At 41.8% G+C, this 14,415-nt stretch overlaps 1 protein-coding gene across 2 annotated transcripts; it reads right to left on the reverse strand.

Moving 5' to 3' along the window:
- Nucleotides 1-5,350: 5,350 nt before the first annotated feature.
- Nucleotides 5,351-14,359, reverse strand: WDR77 (WD repeat domain 77). Of its 2 annotated transcripts, XM_053592874.1 has the most exons (11): nucleotides 14,093-14,359; nucleotides 13,655-13,840; nucleotides 12,507-12,648; nucleotides 12,154-12,203; nucleotides 9,737-9,807; nucleotides 9,568-9,622; nucleotides 9,038-9,109; nucleotides 8,418-8,526; nucleotides 7,278-7,346; nucleotides 6,572-6,647; nucleotides 6,454-6,516 (listed from the first exon to the last, which is right to left on the reverse strand). In XM_053592874.1, the coding sequence occupies exons 1-11, from the start codon at nucleotides 14,205-14,207 to the stop codon at nucleotides 6,454-6,456; spliced, it is 1,008 nt and encodes a 335-aa protein (XP_053448849.1). In that variant the 5' UTR covers nucleotides 14,208-14,359. The 2 variants fall into 2 exon arrangements, with proteins under 2 accessions (XP_053448847.1, XP_053448849.1); XM_053592872.1 differs by having other exon boundaries at nucleotides 5,351-6,647.
- Between the last annotated feature and the right edge of the window lie 56 nt (nucleotides 14,360-14,415).

The following is a 14,415-nucleotide window of genomic DNA, read 5'->3' on the forward strand; positions in this document are numbered from 1 at the left end:
CATGGCACCATCAAAGAAAACTAATAAATCTCCCATAATTGACTGAAAAGAAATAGAGATCAACAAATTGTCTGAAAAATAATTGAAAATAACCATCTTTAAGAAGCTTAGTGAGATGTAATAGGACAATAAATAGAACTAGGAAAACAATGCATAAATAAAATATGAAGTTTAATAAAGCACTAGACTACATTCTTTTGTCCCTCATCTACTCTGAATGATTTTTCTAACATTTTTTTAAATTTCTTTTTTTTAAACACTCTTCTGGAGCTGAAGAATACAAAACAGAAGTAGAAAAATCTATAGAGAGATTCAACAGCAGACTCAATTATGCAGAATAAAAATTAGTGAATTCAAAGACAGGTCATTTGAGATTAACCAATTAGATGAAGAAAAAAGAAAAAAAGACTAAAAAAAGAGTGAAAAAAGCTTAGGAGACCTATTGGATACCATCAATTGTATGAATATACCAATTATGGGAGTTCCATACAAAGAGAAAGCAAGAAACATTGGCTGAAAACTTCCTAGATCTTGGGAGGGATGTAAACATTCAAACATAAGAAGTTGGTTGGGCATGGTAGCTCAAACCCATGATCCTAGCACTCTGGGAGGCCAAGGCAGGTGGATTGCTTCAGTTCAGGAGTTCAAGACCAGCCTGAGCAAAAGCGAGACTGCATCTCTACTAAAAATAGAAAAACTGAGGCAAGAGGGTTGCTTGAGCCCAAGCTGGAGGTTGCTGTGAGCTGATGCCATGGCACTCTACCCAGGGCAACAGCTTGAGACTCTGTCTCAAAAAAAAAAAAGAAAGAAATGACATTTTAAGAGCCTTAAGAAAGACCAACCCAAAGAATATTATGAGACCAAATTGTCAAAAGTCAAAAAGGGAAGCTTGAAACGACAGAAAGACTCATTACATATAAAGGAACACCCAGAAGACTATCAGTGGACTCACAAACAACAGAAGTAATATATTCAAAGTGGTGAAAAATACGAATTCCATCTTCTCTCTATCATCCCAAACTGAAACTCCACTCATTAAACAATAATCCCCCTTCTTCCAGGGGGATCATTGCTTATCCTGCAGGATAAGTAGGTCTGTCTTGCTCACCGCCAAAACACACAAGGCCTGACAACATGTGATGTACCGTAGCTGCTCACCACTCAATGATTGATGATTTCTACCTCATTTATAAGCCATCTGGAATTCTCAATAGGTAATCTAAGTCAATACTTCTCAAATTTTAACATGCATAAGTCACCTGGGAAGCTTTTGAAAATGTAAATTTGGATTTAGTAGGTATGAACATTCTGGTTTTTCAGCAAGTTCCAGGTTATGCCAATGCTGCTGGTCTATGGACCATACTTTGAGAAACAAGTCAACATCTTATAAAAGCTAGTAAGCCAGACAAAAAAGGGACAAATATTGTATGATCCCACTTACACGAAGTATCTAGAATAGTCAAATTCATAGAAGCAGAAAGTAGAATGATGATTACCAGGGTCTGGAAGAAGGGGGATTATTGTTTAATGAGCAGAGTTTCAGTTTGGGACGATAGAAAAGTTTTGGAGATGAATAGTGGTGAGAGCTGCACAATGATGTAAATGGACTTAATGCCACCAAATTGTACACCTAAAATGGTTAAAATAATAAATTGAAAAAAAAACAGCTAAAAAAATCAATAGAGCCCAAGTCAATCTTGTTACAAGGACTCATCACCACAGGTCCAGACACAGTGGTGGGCACAGAGCCTACCTCCACTGTCTCTGGGTGCCTAGATCAAAGACAGCATTAACATTAACTCTGCCAAGCAAACTGAAGTTAAATAATGGTTTCAAAGAGTCTCATACATCAGCCAGCTTCTAATTCTACTGAGACTAGTTGCAGAGATTGCAGAACCTGATTTAATTTGTATCAATAACTATACAGTACATTTCCTGATCCAAACAATTTTCATTAGTTGAGACCCCAGATGTCTCATACATCGGCCAGGTTCTAATTCTACTGAGACTAATTGCAGAGATTGCAGAACCTGATTTCACTTGTACCAATAACTATACAGTGCATTTCCTGATCCAAACAATTTTCATTAGTTGAGACCCCAGATAAGAGTTACTACCATAGTGGAAATTTTCAGTTTGCAACTGAAATCTCTAATGCTTATAATATGGTGTCTGTCAAAGAGCAATGCTTAACTGGAATCTGGCACACCTCCATCACAGGGACAGGTGAAATACAGGGTGGTCATAAAGTTCATGTGCAATTTAAATAGTCACAACTATTGCACACAAACTTTATGACCCTCCTGTTTATCTAGACCAGCAGTTCTCAACCTGTGGGTCGCAAACTGTATTAAAGGGTTGCAGCATTAGGAAAGTTGAGAACCACTGATCTAGACTCACTGAAAGGACTTTCAATTACACTGGCTAGGCTTTCCCCAGAACAAGTCAACAGCCTAACGTTAAAGTTGTTTGGGCATTAAACTCTTTTAGTGATCTTTTGAATTTTGGTGATCCATTCACTACCATTCAGTTAGTGATGAATGTAGTCATTTATGAGACAAGACAGTAAGTGGAATATTATATTAAATGTTATGGCAAATAATAAAAAAAGACTACAGGATCACTGTGTCTCTACAACTTGAAACAAGAGTTAACCTTTCCCCTCCTGACCATGTAATGAAGACAAAAACCTCCAAAATTGCCCATTTTTATGGAGAATTTAACAACAAAGTGTGTTTAAGAGCCCAAGAGTGGTCTGCTTACCTTGTGTACTTTTCCAAAACTGTATTATGTAGCCTGTTGATGAAGTTCTTGAGAGAAATTTTAACTCAAACTGAGACTACAGCTTGCTTACCTTCCAAACATAATCAACTTCCTGCACAAGTGATTTTAATAATGTGTTCAGTATGACCCACAGACTGGCAATAAGCAGCTTGCTACAGTGACTTGATAGAAATTCTTTCAGCTTCTTTCAGGTATGTTGAGTGTCCTTAGATGCCATAGCTTCCCAGAAGGCGTAAAAACATTTAGTGTACATCCTACTGAAATGCTTATGTAATTCTATCTTAGAACATATTTTCTATTCTCATTTAGTTTGTAGATACAAAGTCTAACACCTACTGAAATACAAAGGAAATACCAAAGACACAATATGCATGCTCTCAAAATGCAAACAAGAATAAATATCAGGGTCCTTTACTGGCAGGTCTAGAATTGGGAAGAAAGTTTTGGAAATTAAATCTAACTTAAAAAATAAAATACAAGAGGGTTCCTATCTCCTGTTCTTTCTAACATACTGTCCAGAGGACACATGGCTGAGGCCCAGAGCAGATAGAGGTTGGGTGTTTTTGCTGCTGAAGTGTGATTGTGAACCAGTAGGTAATGCCTGTATAGTTATTTATTAAAGAACCAGAGTCCACGGCTCAGCACCTGTGGCTCAAGCTGCTATGGCACCAGCCACATACACCTGAGCTGGTGGGTTCGAATCCAACCCAGGCCCGCCAAACAACAATGATGGCCACAACCAAAAAATAGCCAGGCATTGTGGCGGGCACCTGTAGTCCCAACTACTTGGGAGGCAGAGGCAGGAGAATCGCTTGAGCCCAGGCATTGGAGGTTGCTGTAAGCTGTGATGCCACAGCACTCTACCCAGGGTGATAGTTTGAGGCTGTCTTAAAAAAAAAAAACAGAGTCCAGCTGTTGTGTGGGATAGGAGAGATACCTTGGATATCAGCCCAATGTCTGATGCCTTCAGTGCCCTTGTTGTTCCAAGTATTACTCAAGGACTGAACATCCTAGACTTTGGTGGACCAGCCATCAAAAGTGGAATAGTGTTGGGTTAATGGACTTCGGAGTAAGAACAATGATAGGAAAATGGATTTACTCCAATGTTAACAATCAGTGGATTTGAACCAATGAAATTAAATGCAACATAATTTGTTTTCAAACAAACAAAATCCCATTTCCTCCTGTCACCAGAAAGTCCAGGCTGACTACACTCAAGTCAAGGACCTAGTGAATGACCCACCACATTTAATATTACATTTCTAATTATTTTGAGGTGCCCTTCTATTTTGAACTATCTTCTTTGCTCACTGTAACATATACACTTACCTAAAATGTGGCCACTCCTGTGACTTTGCGTAGGTTTACAAATGTTCGTGGCAATCACTAATAAAAGTGAATTATTCTCATCAGCACAGATCTATCTGAATTCAAACTAACTTTTTTTTTTAACAATAAAAGATTATGTGGTTCTTTAAAAGCTACATTTTCTTTCTTTGATGTCATTTTAGCCACCTTGACACATATATACACTTCTTTGGACTCTTACTTCTTTCAGTCTTTTCTCCACCATTATAAAGTCAATGAGGAAATGGGCTGTGCAAATTTAATTCCTATTCAGTTCACACCCTCATCCCCTTTCTCATTTAAGTGACCACAAAATTTAAGTTTTACCTTTGTAAAGTAGAATTTAAGTGATTCTACGTAACTATCCTATTTCCATACTACCCCAACCCCATGAGTTCATATAACAACAAATTCCCATGTTTCACTAGAGGGTGATCATGGCCAGAATGAAGCATGACTATTTTACTTGGAAATATTTTGCCCAAATTCCTTCAAATTGCCCCAGTTTCATAATGTGATTTTACCGAAATTAAACTCACAAAGCTCAAAAGCACATAACTACTTTTATTTCCTTTTTAAAAAAAAGATAGGGCTGGCCCAGTACGGTGACTCACACCTATAATCTTAGCACTTTAGGAGGCCAAAGCGGATGGACTGCTTGAGCTCAGGAGTTTCAGGCCAGCCTGAGCCAGAGAGACCCCATCTCTAAAAAGTAGCTGGGCGTTGTGGCAGATGCCTATAGTTCCAGCTACTAGGGAGGCTGAGGCAAGACAATCACTTGAACCCAAGAGTTTGAGGTTGTTATGAGCTATGACACCATGGCACTCTACTAAGGGTGACAAAGTGAGATTCTATCTCAAAAAAAAAAAAAAAAAAAAAAAGACAGGGCCTCACTGTTGCCCAGGGTGGAGTGCAATGGCGTAATCATAGCTCACTGTCACCTCAACTCCTGGGCTCAAGAGATCCACTCGCCTCAGACTCCTGAGCACCTGAGGACAGGCACACGCCACTATACCAACTAATTTTACTTATTTGTTTGTTCTCTTGATAGTCAGTTTCACTGCATTGCCCAGGTGGGTCTTGAATTCTTGGTCTCAAGCATTCTTCCTACCTTGACCTCCCAAAGTGCTAGGATTACATGTGTGAGACCCCGTGCCCAGCCCTGATTATATTTAGTTTCAATACAATCAGTAGTTGATCCATGACTTTTAACTGGCAATAGCCACTCTACCAACCCAAGGAATAAATAAGTCTTCACACCTTAAATTCCAATAAATTTTGGAAGTCTGGAGATGCACAGAAACAAAAGTAATGGATTATGGGCACTCTGATGGCTCACATAAGAGCAAAGTCTCACTGCATATTAACACACATACTACAAAAAAAACGAGGCCAACAATGCCTAAACTCTTTATTTTACCAACCAGTATTTCTGATTCTCTTTCTGATGCTGGGTTTAAAACCTGAAGAATCTACAAATGCAGCACTCAGACTTTCTATATCCCGGGAGAGGAACCAGAGGCAGGGAGGTCAGGCCCCAGGCTATTTTCAGGTAGGAAAAGCAGTAAAGATTTCTCTGTAACAGTTAGTGCTAGTTTTGTAACTTAACTGAAATGCCTATTTACGCACTCCATCGTCCCTAAACTTTTCTCTATGGCATCTATGACATAAAAACACTCCTCTCTCATATATATAATTCCACTGGGGAACAGAGGGAAGGGAGTGGGCAGAATGGACTGGCATTATGCAGGTACCAGCCCAACTTCTTATTTAGCCAGAAAATGGACTTCTGATTCAGTTTAGTAGCAAGGAGTTACATAAAACTGTAGCATGTCCTGCCTCTTTCTCAAAGTGCAGTGGGCTGGATTTTTATAATTGGAAGCATTTTCCATAGGAATGGTGACTTAAGCATCATAAAAAAATAAAATCGACCCCTGTGAATAGTATAAGAGCTGCTTCCAAGAATCCAGGGACACCCATGTGGCTGGACATGACCAATTCCTCATAAATAGCTACATGGGAAGCATAAAACACTTTCATAGACTTTTTTTGGTGGGAGGGTGGGACAGTGCTTAGGAAATATGAGATGGATATCTTTATTCCCCCCGCACCAATAACTATAGATCTACACACACACTCAGACACACATACATATCCATTTTTAAAAAAGTTTTTCCTCTGCAACTACAAGATCCCAGAATCCAGCCTTCCTCAGACTGAGAGACAATGCCAATTAACTACACAGTTCTTGTGTATCAACATACTATAGAAGGCTCCTGCGTTGTCTCACAAGCTGAGGAGCAGGCACAAAGAGGCCGATACTCATGGGGGACTTGCTTTCTGTCTTAAATCCAACCTATTCAGCAACACTTTCAGGTCCAGGGGCTGGGAGGGGTTCTGTGGGCACAATATGGTGGATGACCTGATGGTCCCAGCCCACTGTGGTAAGGAGAGAGTGATTGAGTGGGGACCAAGTAGCATCTCTCACAAAGTCTCTGTGGGCCCGGCTTCTAAACCTAGAAGAAAGAAAAAAAAAAGTTGGGGCATAGTAGAAGAAAGAAGAAAAAGCAGACCCCAACACATCCAGGGCCCCTTCTTTGTGTGCATTCTACACACTTCATCATCTGTGTGGCCTCAACATTTCATCATCTGTATGGCCTCATCATCAGGACACTACCCACAGGGAATGTCGACTATCATCTAATCCACTCCTTTATTTTCACAGAGGAAGAGAGGGTAGATGGAGTGAGGTAGATACAGGCCAGCATCAGGCAGCAAGTCATGGCAAAGAGGCCAGTACATCTTCCTTCTGGTGGCTTTTACTCTATGGCAGGTTGCATTTCACATTAGTGACTCTTTATGAAGAAAGGGTAGACTGTCCCCTTGTGGGAGAATGCTGGAATGCTAGACTTAGAAATTCCATCCATATTCCTCCTCTACCAGGGACACAGATGGTTATCAATCAGCCCCAGGAAGAAAATTGGTCTTAGCCAACTATCTGCCTGCTTCCATCACCCAGGTCCCTCACATACAGATGGAGAATTCTCTCCAAAAAGACAAAGCATTTTTCTGAAAAGGAAAGGGGCTTGCCCACCTGCTACTCCCCTTCCCTGATTCCCAATCACAGAATTCTACCTCATACTTACACCTCAGAAAGGCTGGAGTCCAGCATAGTAAGTGAGCAGTCTTCACTGAGAGAGGCCAGGAAGGGAACACTAGGAGACAGAGAGAACAGTGGATTGCAAGTCATAATCTTTACTGGCCCACAACCACCCCCACCCCCACATACACTGACCCAAAGAAAGCAGTTTAAATCCCACTTTTGGCTAAGCCAGATTATAAATTCCTCTGTGACTACAAGATCCCAGAATCACATCCACATTATAAGTTCCAAGGAAAGATGAAGAAATGAAGCAAAGCCAGGCTGACAATCATCTTGGCAAATAACCACTCCATCTGGTCTCTCTATAGCAGGCGTCCTCAACCTTTTTAAACAGGGGGCCAGTTCACTGTTCCTCAGACCGTTGGAGGCCCGGACTATAATTTAAAAAAAAGAACTATGAACGAATTCCTATGCACACTGCACATATCTTATTTTGAAGTGAAAAAACAAAACAGGAACAAATACAATCACATCGCCTCATGTGGCCCACGGGCCATAGTTTCAGGACCCTTGCTCTATAGAAATGTAGGTACTTCCAACTTCATAGTCCACGGGCCATAGTTTGAGGACGCCTGCTCACCCAGAAATGTAGGCACTTCCAACCTCATAGTCCCATAAGCCTACAATATTAATCATTTTGGGTGTTGAGAGGAATGAGGACAGATTACAGCCATTTTCAGAGACTACACATCTGGCAAAGGATTAGGGTCTTAATGGTCTTTGACATTCTGAAACTTCAGCTAAAGCACTGTCTGCTTTAAAGAAATACCTAACCAGGCAGCGCCTGTGGCTTCGTCGGTAAGGCACCGGCCCCATATACAGAGGGTGGCGGGTTCAAACTCAGCCCCGGCCAAACTGCAACCAAAAAATAGCCGGGCGTTGTGGCAGGTGCCTGTAGTCCCAGCTGCTCGGGAGGCTGAGGCAAGAGAATCGCTTAAGCCCAGGAGTTGGAGGTTGCTGTGAGCTGTGTGAGCCCACGGCACTCTACAGAGGGCCATAAAGTGAGACTCTGCCTCTACAAAAAAAAAAAAATACCTAACCACCTAATACTTTACCAACATACACATCCCCCTTACTCTTCCCATTCATACCTGCCAGGCCCCTGATAACAAAAAACAGTTACCTGTGTGGGGAGAACACCAGCCTAGTAACACACTGGGAATGTACAGCTGAGCTCAGGACACAGCTTGCACTCTTGGTATCCACAAGGGAGACAGTCCCATTCTCATCACCTATTGGAAAAAGAAGTAGCATGTCACAGTGATAAAGAGCACAGACTTTGGTGCTAGCTAGACATGGATTTGAATCCTACTTCCTCAAGAGTGGACAAGTTAGCTACTCTGAAGATCAGTTTCCTCTTGTACAAAGTAGGAATAATAAGTCACTGGATGGTTGTGAAAATCAAATTAATGAAGTAGTTATTTTAATCACAAACTATGTCACCATATACAAGGCCTCACCACCATTATAGTTCTACACCTACCCACAGTAGAATGAAATTCCCTATATAGCAACTCAATTGCTTTGTGGCTGACTTCTAGCTCAGAACACAGGAGCTAGGACAATGAATCAGCAATTGAATCCACTGGGGAAAAAACATCATGTTCTTTAAAGCAAAATGAAAACTACATTGAGATCATCCCACCTCCCACCACCTCCATTAGTATAATTCACAGAGTTAGCTTTTTCTCTTTCATCATTGCCCTTCCTGGAGTCAATAGGAAGTCTGACACGCTGTCTTACCAAAGACAAAGACTTCACTTTGCTGAGGATGCCAAGCCAGTGAAGTAGGAAGGTAGCCAGAGGCACTGTAGCCTGCAAAGGAGAAAAGAGAGGTCTGGAACAACTCCGAACCCAGAAGAAGCAGTTTCTCAAACAATGTCACTCTAAATCCCAGCAGCACCTTTATTTGGTTTTTCAAATCCTGCTATGGCAATAGTGTCCTCAACCTTGAGCCTCAAAACCTCACCTTTATGTACCAGCTTCCTGCCTTTTCTGGACATGAGTCACAGGCAAACCTCAAGCATGAAGCATAAGGTATGATTCTGGCCCCTTTGTCCATCCATATAACAAAGTAAATCCCCCTTTTGGGAACTGGCCCTTCCTCTCAGTACTTAATGGGGTTAGGACAGCTTCAGTGGGAAAGGACAATTTGTCACTTATGTCACAGTGACTTAACTGGGCATCTGGCAAATTTGATTTGACACTGGTCCAAGAAAGCCTCTTCCAGGTGGGTTCTTAGTGCCATTCTTACCACTGGTTTTCAGACTCACCCATCTGTGATGCTGGCTTGGAACAGCGGTTATCCCAGAGTAAAATTCTATTGTCCTAGAAGGAAGATGAACAGAAAAAGGCTTCACCATCCAAAGAAGCAGCTAGCAGCCAGGAGAGTTCCACACTGAGGGTTGGAGTGTGGTTAGGGAAGGAGAAGTTGTATCTCACCTCACTGCAGGAAAGAAACACAGTGTCCTTGTGGGGAGAAGCAGCAACACAGGTAACTTGGCCAGCATGAGCTATAAGGGAGAGAGGAGACGTATAACAGAGAAGAAGCTGAGGCATTACAAGAAGCCAAGCCCAGGTACAATTAAGGGGCAGGAGGATGAGAAAGACACCTGGTCTCGTGATACAATTTAACAAATTTTGTGAGATTATGGATTAGGCAAAACCCAAGAACAGTTTAAATCTAAACAGGCTTATGAAAAAATGAACTAATAAAGACCATAAAGGAGAAATTAGGGACCTAGTAGGAATACTAAAGGAATTTACGGTTCAAATATTCTGAATGCAGGAGCTAAATAATTCCATTATAGAATAGCAGTTTCCATACTGGAATAAACGTGTCTCCTAACAGCATACCACACTCTGGAGGGAGTTCTAGGCACTGACAGTTTTAAAGGAATCCTTTTTTCCAATGTTCTTTCCTAAGACTGAACCGCCTCATTTCTACAGTTCCTCTCTCCCACTTTATGGAAGGAACACATACCTCTCACTCATCCCAAATCCTTCTATGATACAATGCTCATCGGTATAAAAATACATGTAAGGGTTCCAAACTAAGGGGCAAAAGGGGCTTTTCCCTTAGAACCAAAGAGCAAAAGAAAGACAGCCTCTTCAGTGGACTGCCCTGGTTTCAGTCACACCACAAACACAAGTGTGGTTCTGCAACTTACTTCTGTTTTTGTCTCATAATGAGAATTAAAAAATATGACAGATGGTTGTCATAAGGATATATCCAACAAATTATCTGAATTTAAAAATGAAGTCAGACTTTTTCTGACAGAAAATTTAGTCTAATTTGGCCAACTGGCTTAACAATGCAGATTGGTTTTTGCCAACTAGGCTATTTGATAAACATTTTGCATAAATTAAATAGGTTTAATCTACAAACCCAAAATTTTGACAAATACATGCTTAAAATAAGTGTACAATAAATGGCATGTAACACATAATCTTCCGTGCAACTATTTAAATTTTGAAAACCACTGCTCCATCTTAATTAGAGGCTGTGGAAATCATATTCTCTAAAGTCATCAAACCAGACCTTCGAAGTAATTCAGTAATACAGACATACGGGTCAAGCCTGAGGCAGAAAGCTGGAATTAAACCCCCTTCCATAGTTCCTTCCTAGCCCTAGAAGGTATGGAAAGCCAACAGGATAACAAGTCAGAAAAGGAAGTGCTTACTTGAAAAAAAGCGTATCTCTGAAACAAGCACTATAATAGTATACAGAAGATGAAGAACACACAGTTCTTTACCCCCAAAGGATTTGGAATTCATTGGAGGGAATTGGACACAAACACCAATTAATAACAGAAAAGGCTGAAGGGAGAAGTGCTGGAAAAGAATTAGCATTAACCAGGAAAGACTGGATGTCTAAAAAATAAAAGGCAAGGGGGCACTTGTAGCACAGTGGTTAGGGTGCTAGCCACATGCTCCAGAGCTAGTGGGTTTGAACCCAGCCCAGGCCTGCTGAAGAAAAATAGCCGGCTACTAGGGTGGCTGAGGCAAGAGAATCACTTGAGCCCAAGACTTGAGGTTGCTGTGAGCTATGACACCACAGCACTCTACGAAGGGTGACAAAGTGAGACTATCTCAAAAAAAAGAAAAGAAATAAAAAGCAAGTATAGTACATCTAAATCTCATAGCCACACACATATTAAGGCTTAGACATTATCTTCACAAAGAACGGCTTCCAAAATAAAGTCAAATGCTAGCACTGTTAGTGAAAGTAAGCAGAAAGATGAACTATTATAGACATGCCAGAAAAACAGATATTTTATGAAGGTAAAATTCAAAAGGTCAAGATTCACAAGTGTTGGGGTTTATCCCTTGAGAATGTAAAGGATCTACTGTGACTGGGTTAAGTTAGTACAGTGTGCTTGAATAGGGAATGACAGTAAGAGGGCTTAATTGGTGTGACAAAAAAATGGGATTTTAATCCACAAGCCACAGGAAACCAATGAAAGATCAAAAGAACCAAAGATTATAGATGGAGAGGTAAGTGCCACCATCTATGTGAGGTAAAGCCTGAAAATGAATGGGGCACAAGAAATGAACAAAATGTGACTGACCAAGTAAGTGGAAAGCAACTCAAAAGACTGACAGTGGAGAAACATGAGGAACAGAAAAAAAGGACTGAGAGTTTCAGTGCTATGTAGCTAAGAAGGCAGTAAGACCGTCAGTAGAAATTGGGAAATTGGGAAAAGGATAAGAGATAGATATTGGAGACTGACTACAGTTTTAAAAGAAAAGTATCAGACAGAGGAAAATGGAACTGCTGCTCCTAAGTCCAAAGGGCTCAAAGGGTAAAATACAAATAAAACAACCAAGGCCAGGACTGAAAAAGAAGGAATACTCACCTCGGTATGAATTCAGAACCATCTGCTGAGCAAGGTCCCACACTTTGATGCTAAGAAGTAAAAAGTAAAAGACACTTAATCAATAGTGTAGGTTGACAGACCTACACTATCAACATAAAAACATGTTCAAACAAGAACTTCCTTTAACCATCAGGTCCCATGTCTTTGCCTCCTAGACCTCTACTATGGTCTACTTACAAGGAACTGCAAAATCTCTAAAGAAATGTTAGAGACGTGCTGTAAGTAGTCATTGTATTCTTATAATGAGCTAAAGATTACTTAATAAGGTTAACAGGATAGTAAGAACACCTACAGGAGGCCTAGAGACAGAAGCACTGAGAACAGGGGCTCACCAGAAGTCCTTGCTACCACTGACAGCTTGAGTGCCAGAGCTGAGGACACTGACTGTAGACACAATGTCATCATGTTCATACTTGCAGAACTTGCTAACAATGAGTGTCTCATTCTCATCCAGCTCCCACAACTCAACAGCACCTGTTAGAGGTGGGATGGGGGGAAGGCAAGAGAAATATAAGCTTAGATTATACCAAGACGATAATTCACCTCTAGGATTCAAATAGTCACTGTTACTAAACTAACAAATTAAGTTAGTCCACATCATTACAGGGTTTAGCTAACTTCCAAGCCTTTTGGCCTTCTGGTGTATTACTGTTTTCTGAATGACAGCACACACAACTAAGTGGGCAAACCTTCTAGAAAAAGACAGGGAAAAATGGTACACCCTGCTTCTAGTGAGAGAGCACTGGAAAATCCATTCCCAGAGACAAGAATCAAGTCTCTACAACTGTCTAAGCACACAATACAGTGATGTGGACCCTGCCCAATTCTTTGGACACTAATATTTTCTGAACTACTTGAATAAATGTCTTCAAAAATCTCTTTTTAAAAGGTTGAAAAGATTGACTGTCTTGCACAGTGACTGGGTAAATATAGAACAACCCCCTCCCCCATCCTGTCTTGAAGCTCAATTATCAGAGAGGCTCAATCTTTTAAAAAGCGATTTTTAAACTTCCATGCAATGCCTGCCAACTTTCAATTTCTGATATATATGTATATATATATATTTTTTTTTTTTAATGCAAAAGCCCTGGTGGAGCCTGACACTGACAAGAAAGCAGAATGACAACAAGAAGAAAATGGGAAAAATGGGAAAAGACAGGTAGGACAGACTGGCTTCAGCATCACCTTTAAGATCAATATTATCCTTGGTCTGGGTTGCAGAGTCAGGGATAGGTTATACAAAAGAAAATTGGTTCCGATCCATTTCTTAATTTTGTTATAGATTTTTTCTAGGAAATCCTACCAGGCAATTTAGAATTTTGGAAAAGATATTTCCCATTTACACAAGAGTTTGCATTTGAGGCCAACACTCTGAGACTCCTTCGAGCAATGAGTATGGGACATTAAAGATTGAGCCCAGCCCTATCTGTCTGTATCTCAAGGCTCCATTCCACCGGGGGAGGAGGGGAAAGGGACTCACCTGAATCGGAAGCCACTAGGATACCTCTGTCCCCTACCCAAGTAAGGTCAGCCACTCCTGCCTCTGTCTGGACTCCAGCGGAACAGAAACCTTCGTTGGGGGCGGCACAAGGATCCTTAAAAAACCAGAGGGAGCCAGCCCAGCAACGGCCACTCAGGCTGGAGGCTCCGAGCAGAAGCGCCCCATCTACGAGAGTACAAGCTGTCAGCTCATGAGGTAGTGGAAGGGCTCGTCTCCATGGTGACCGCGCAGAACAGCTCGCGGGCCAAATGTGGATATGAGCTAAGGAAGGCGGTGAGCAGGATTGGGGACCGCTCAGCGACACGAGCCAGGGGTCAGGATGGCATGCGGAGCGAAGGGAGGTTGGGAGGGTCAGTCCCGGGAAGGGGCGCCCGGGGCCAGTGGGAGGGAGCTCCTAGGACCGAGATCTGGGCTCACCGGACCGGTACCGCGAAGCTTCCAACTGCCGTTCCATGCAAGCGGGAGCATTAGGGGGAAGGTTCCACTCGCGGGCTGCCGGGGGTATTAGGGGCTGCGGAGTTTCCTTCCGCATTTCCACGGTTCCAACTTCCACCTAAAACCAGATTGAAAGCCTGCAGGAGATTCAGGTCCCGCAGCAACCCCCACGAGGTGTACCTCTAGACCTCCGCCCCTCTCCTGAGGCTACGGCAACTCTACATCTCGCGAGAATTGCTCTTAGGCTTCCAAACCTCTTTCCGACGGCCGCCCTGCAGCAGCAACAGGTTTGCGGCGCCTGATCT

Source organism: Nycticebus coucang, chromosome 5 (genome assembly GCF_027406575.1).
Source record: "Nycticebus coucang isolate mNycCou1 chromosome 5, mNycCou1.pri, whole genome shotgun sequence".
Lineage (NCBI taxonomy): Eukaryota > Metazoa > Chordata > Mammalia > Primates > Lorisidae > Nycticebus > Nycticebus coucang.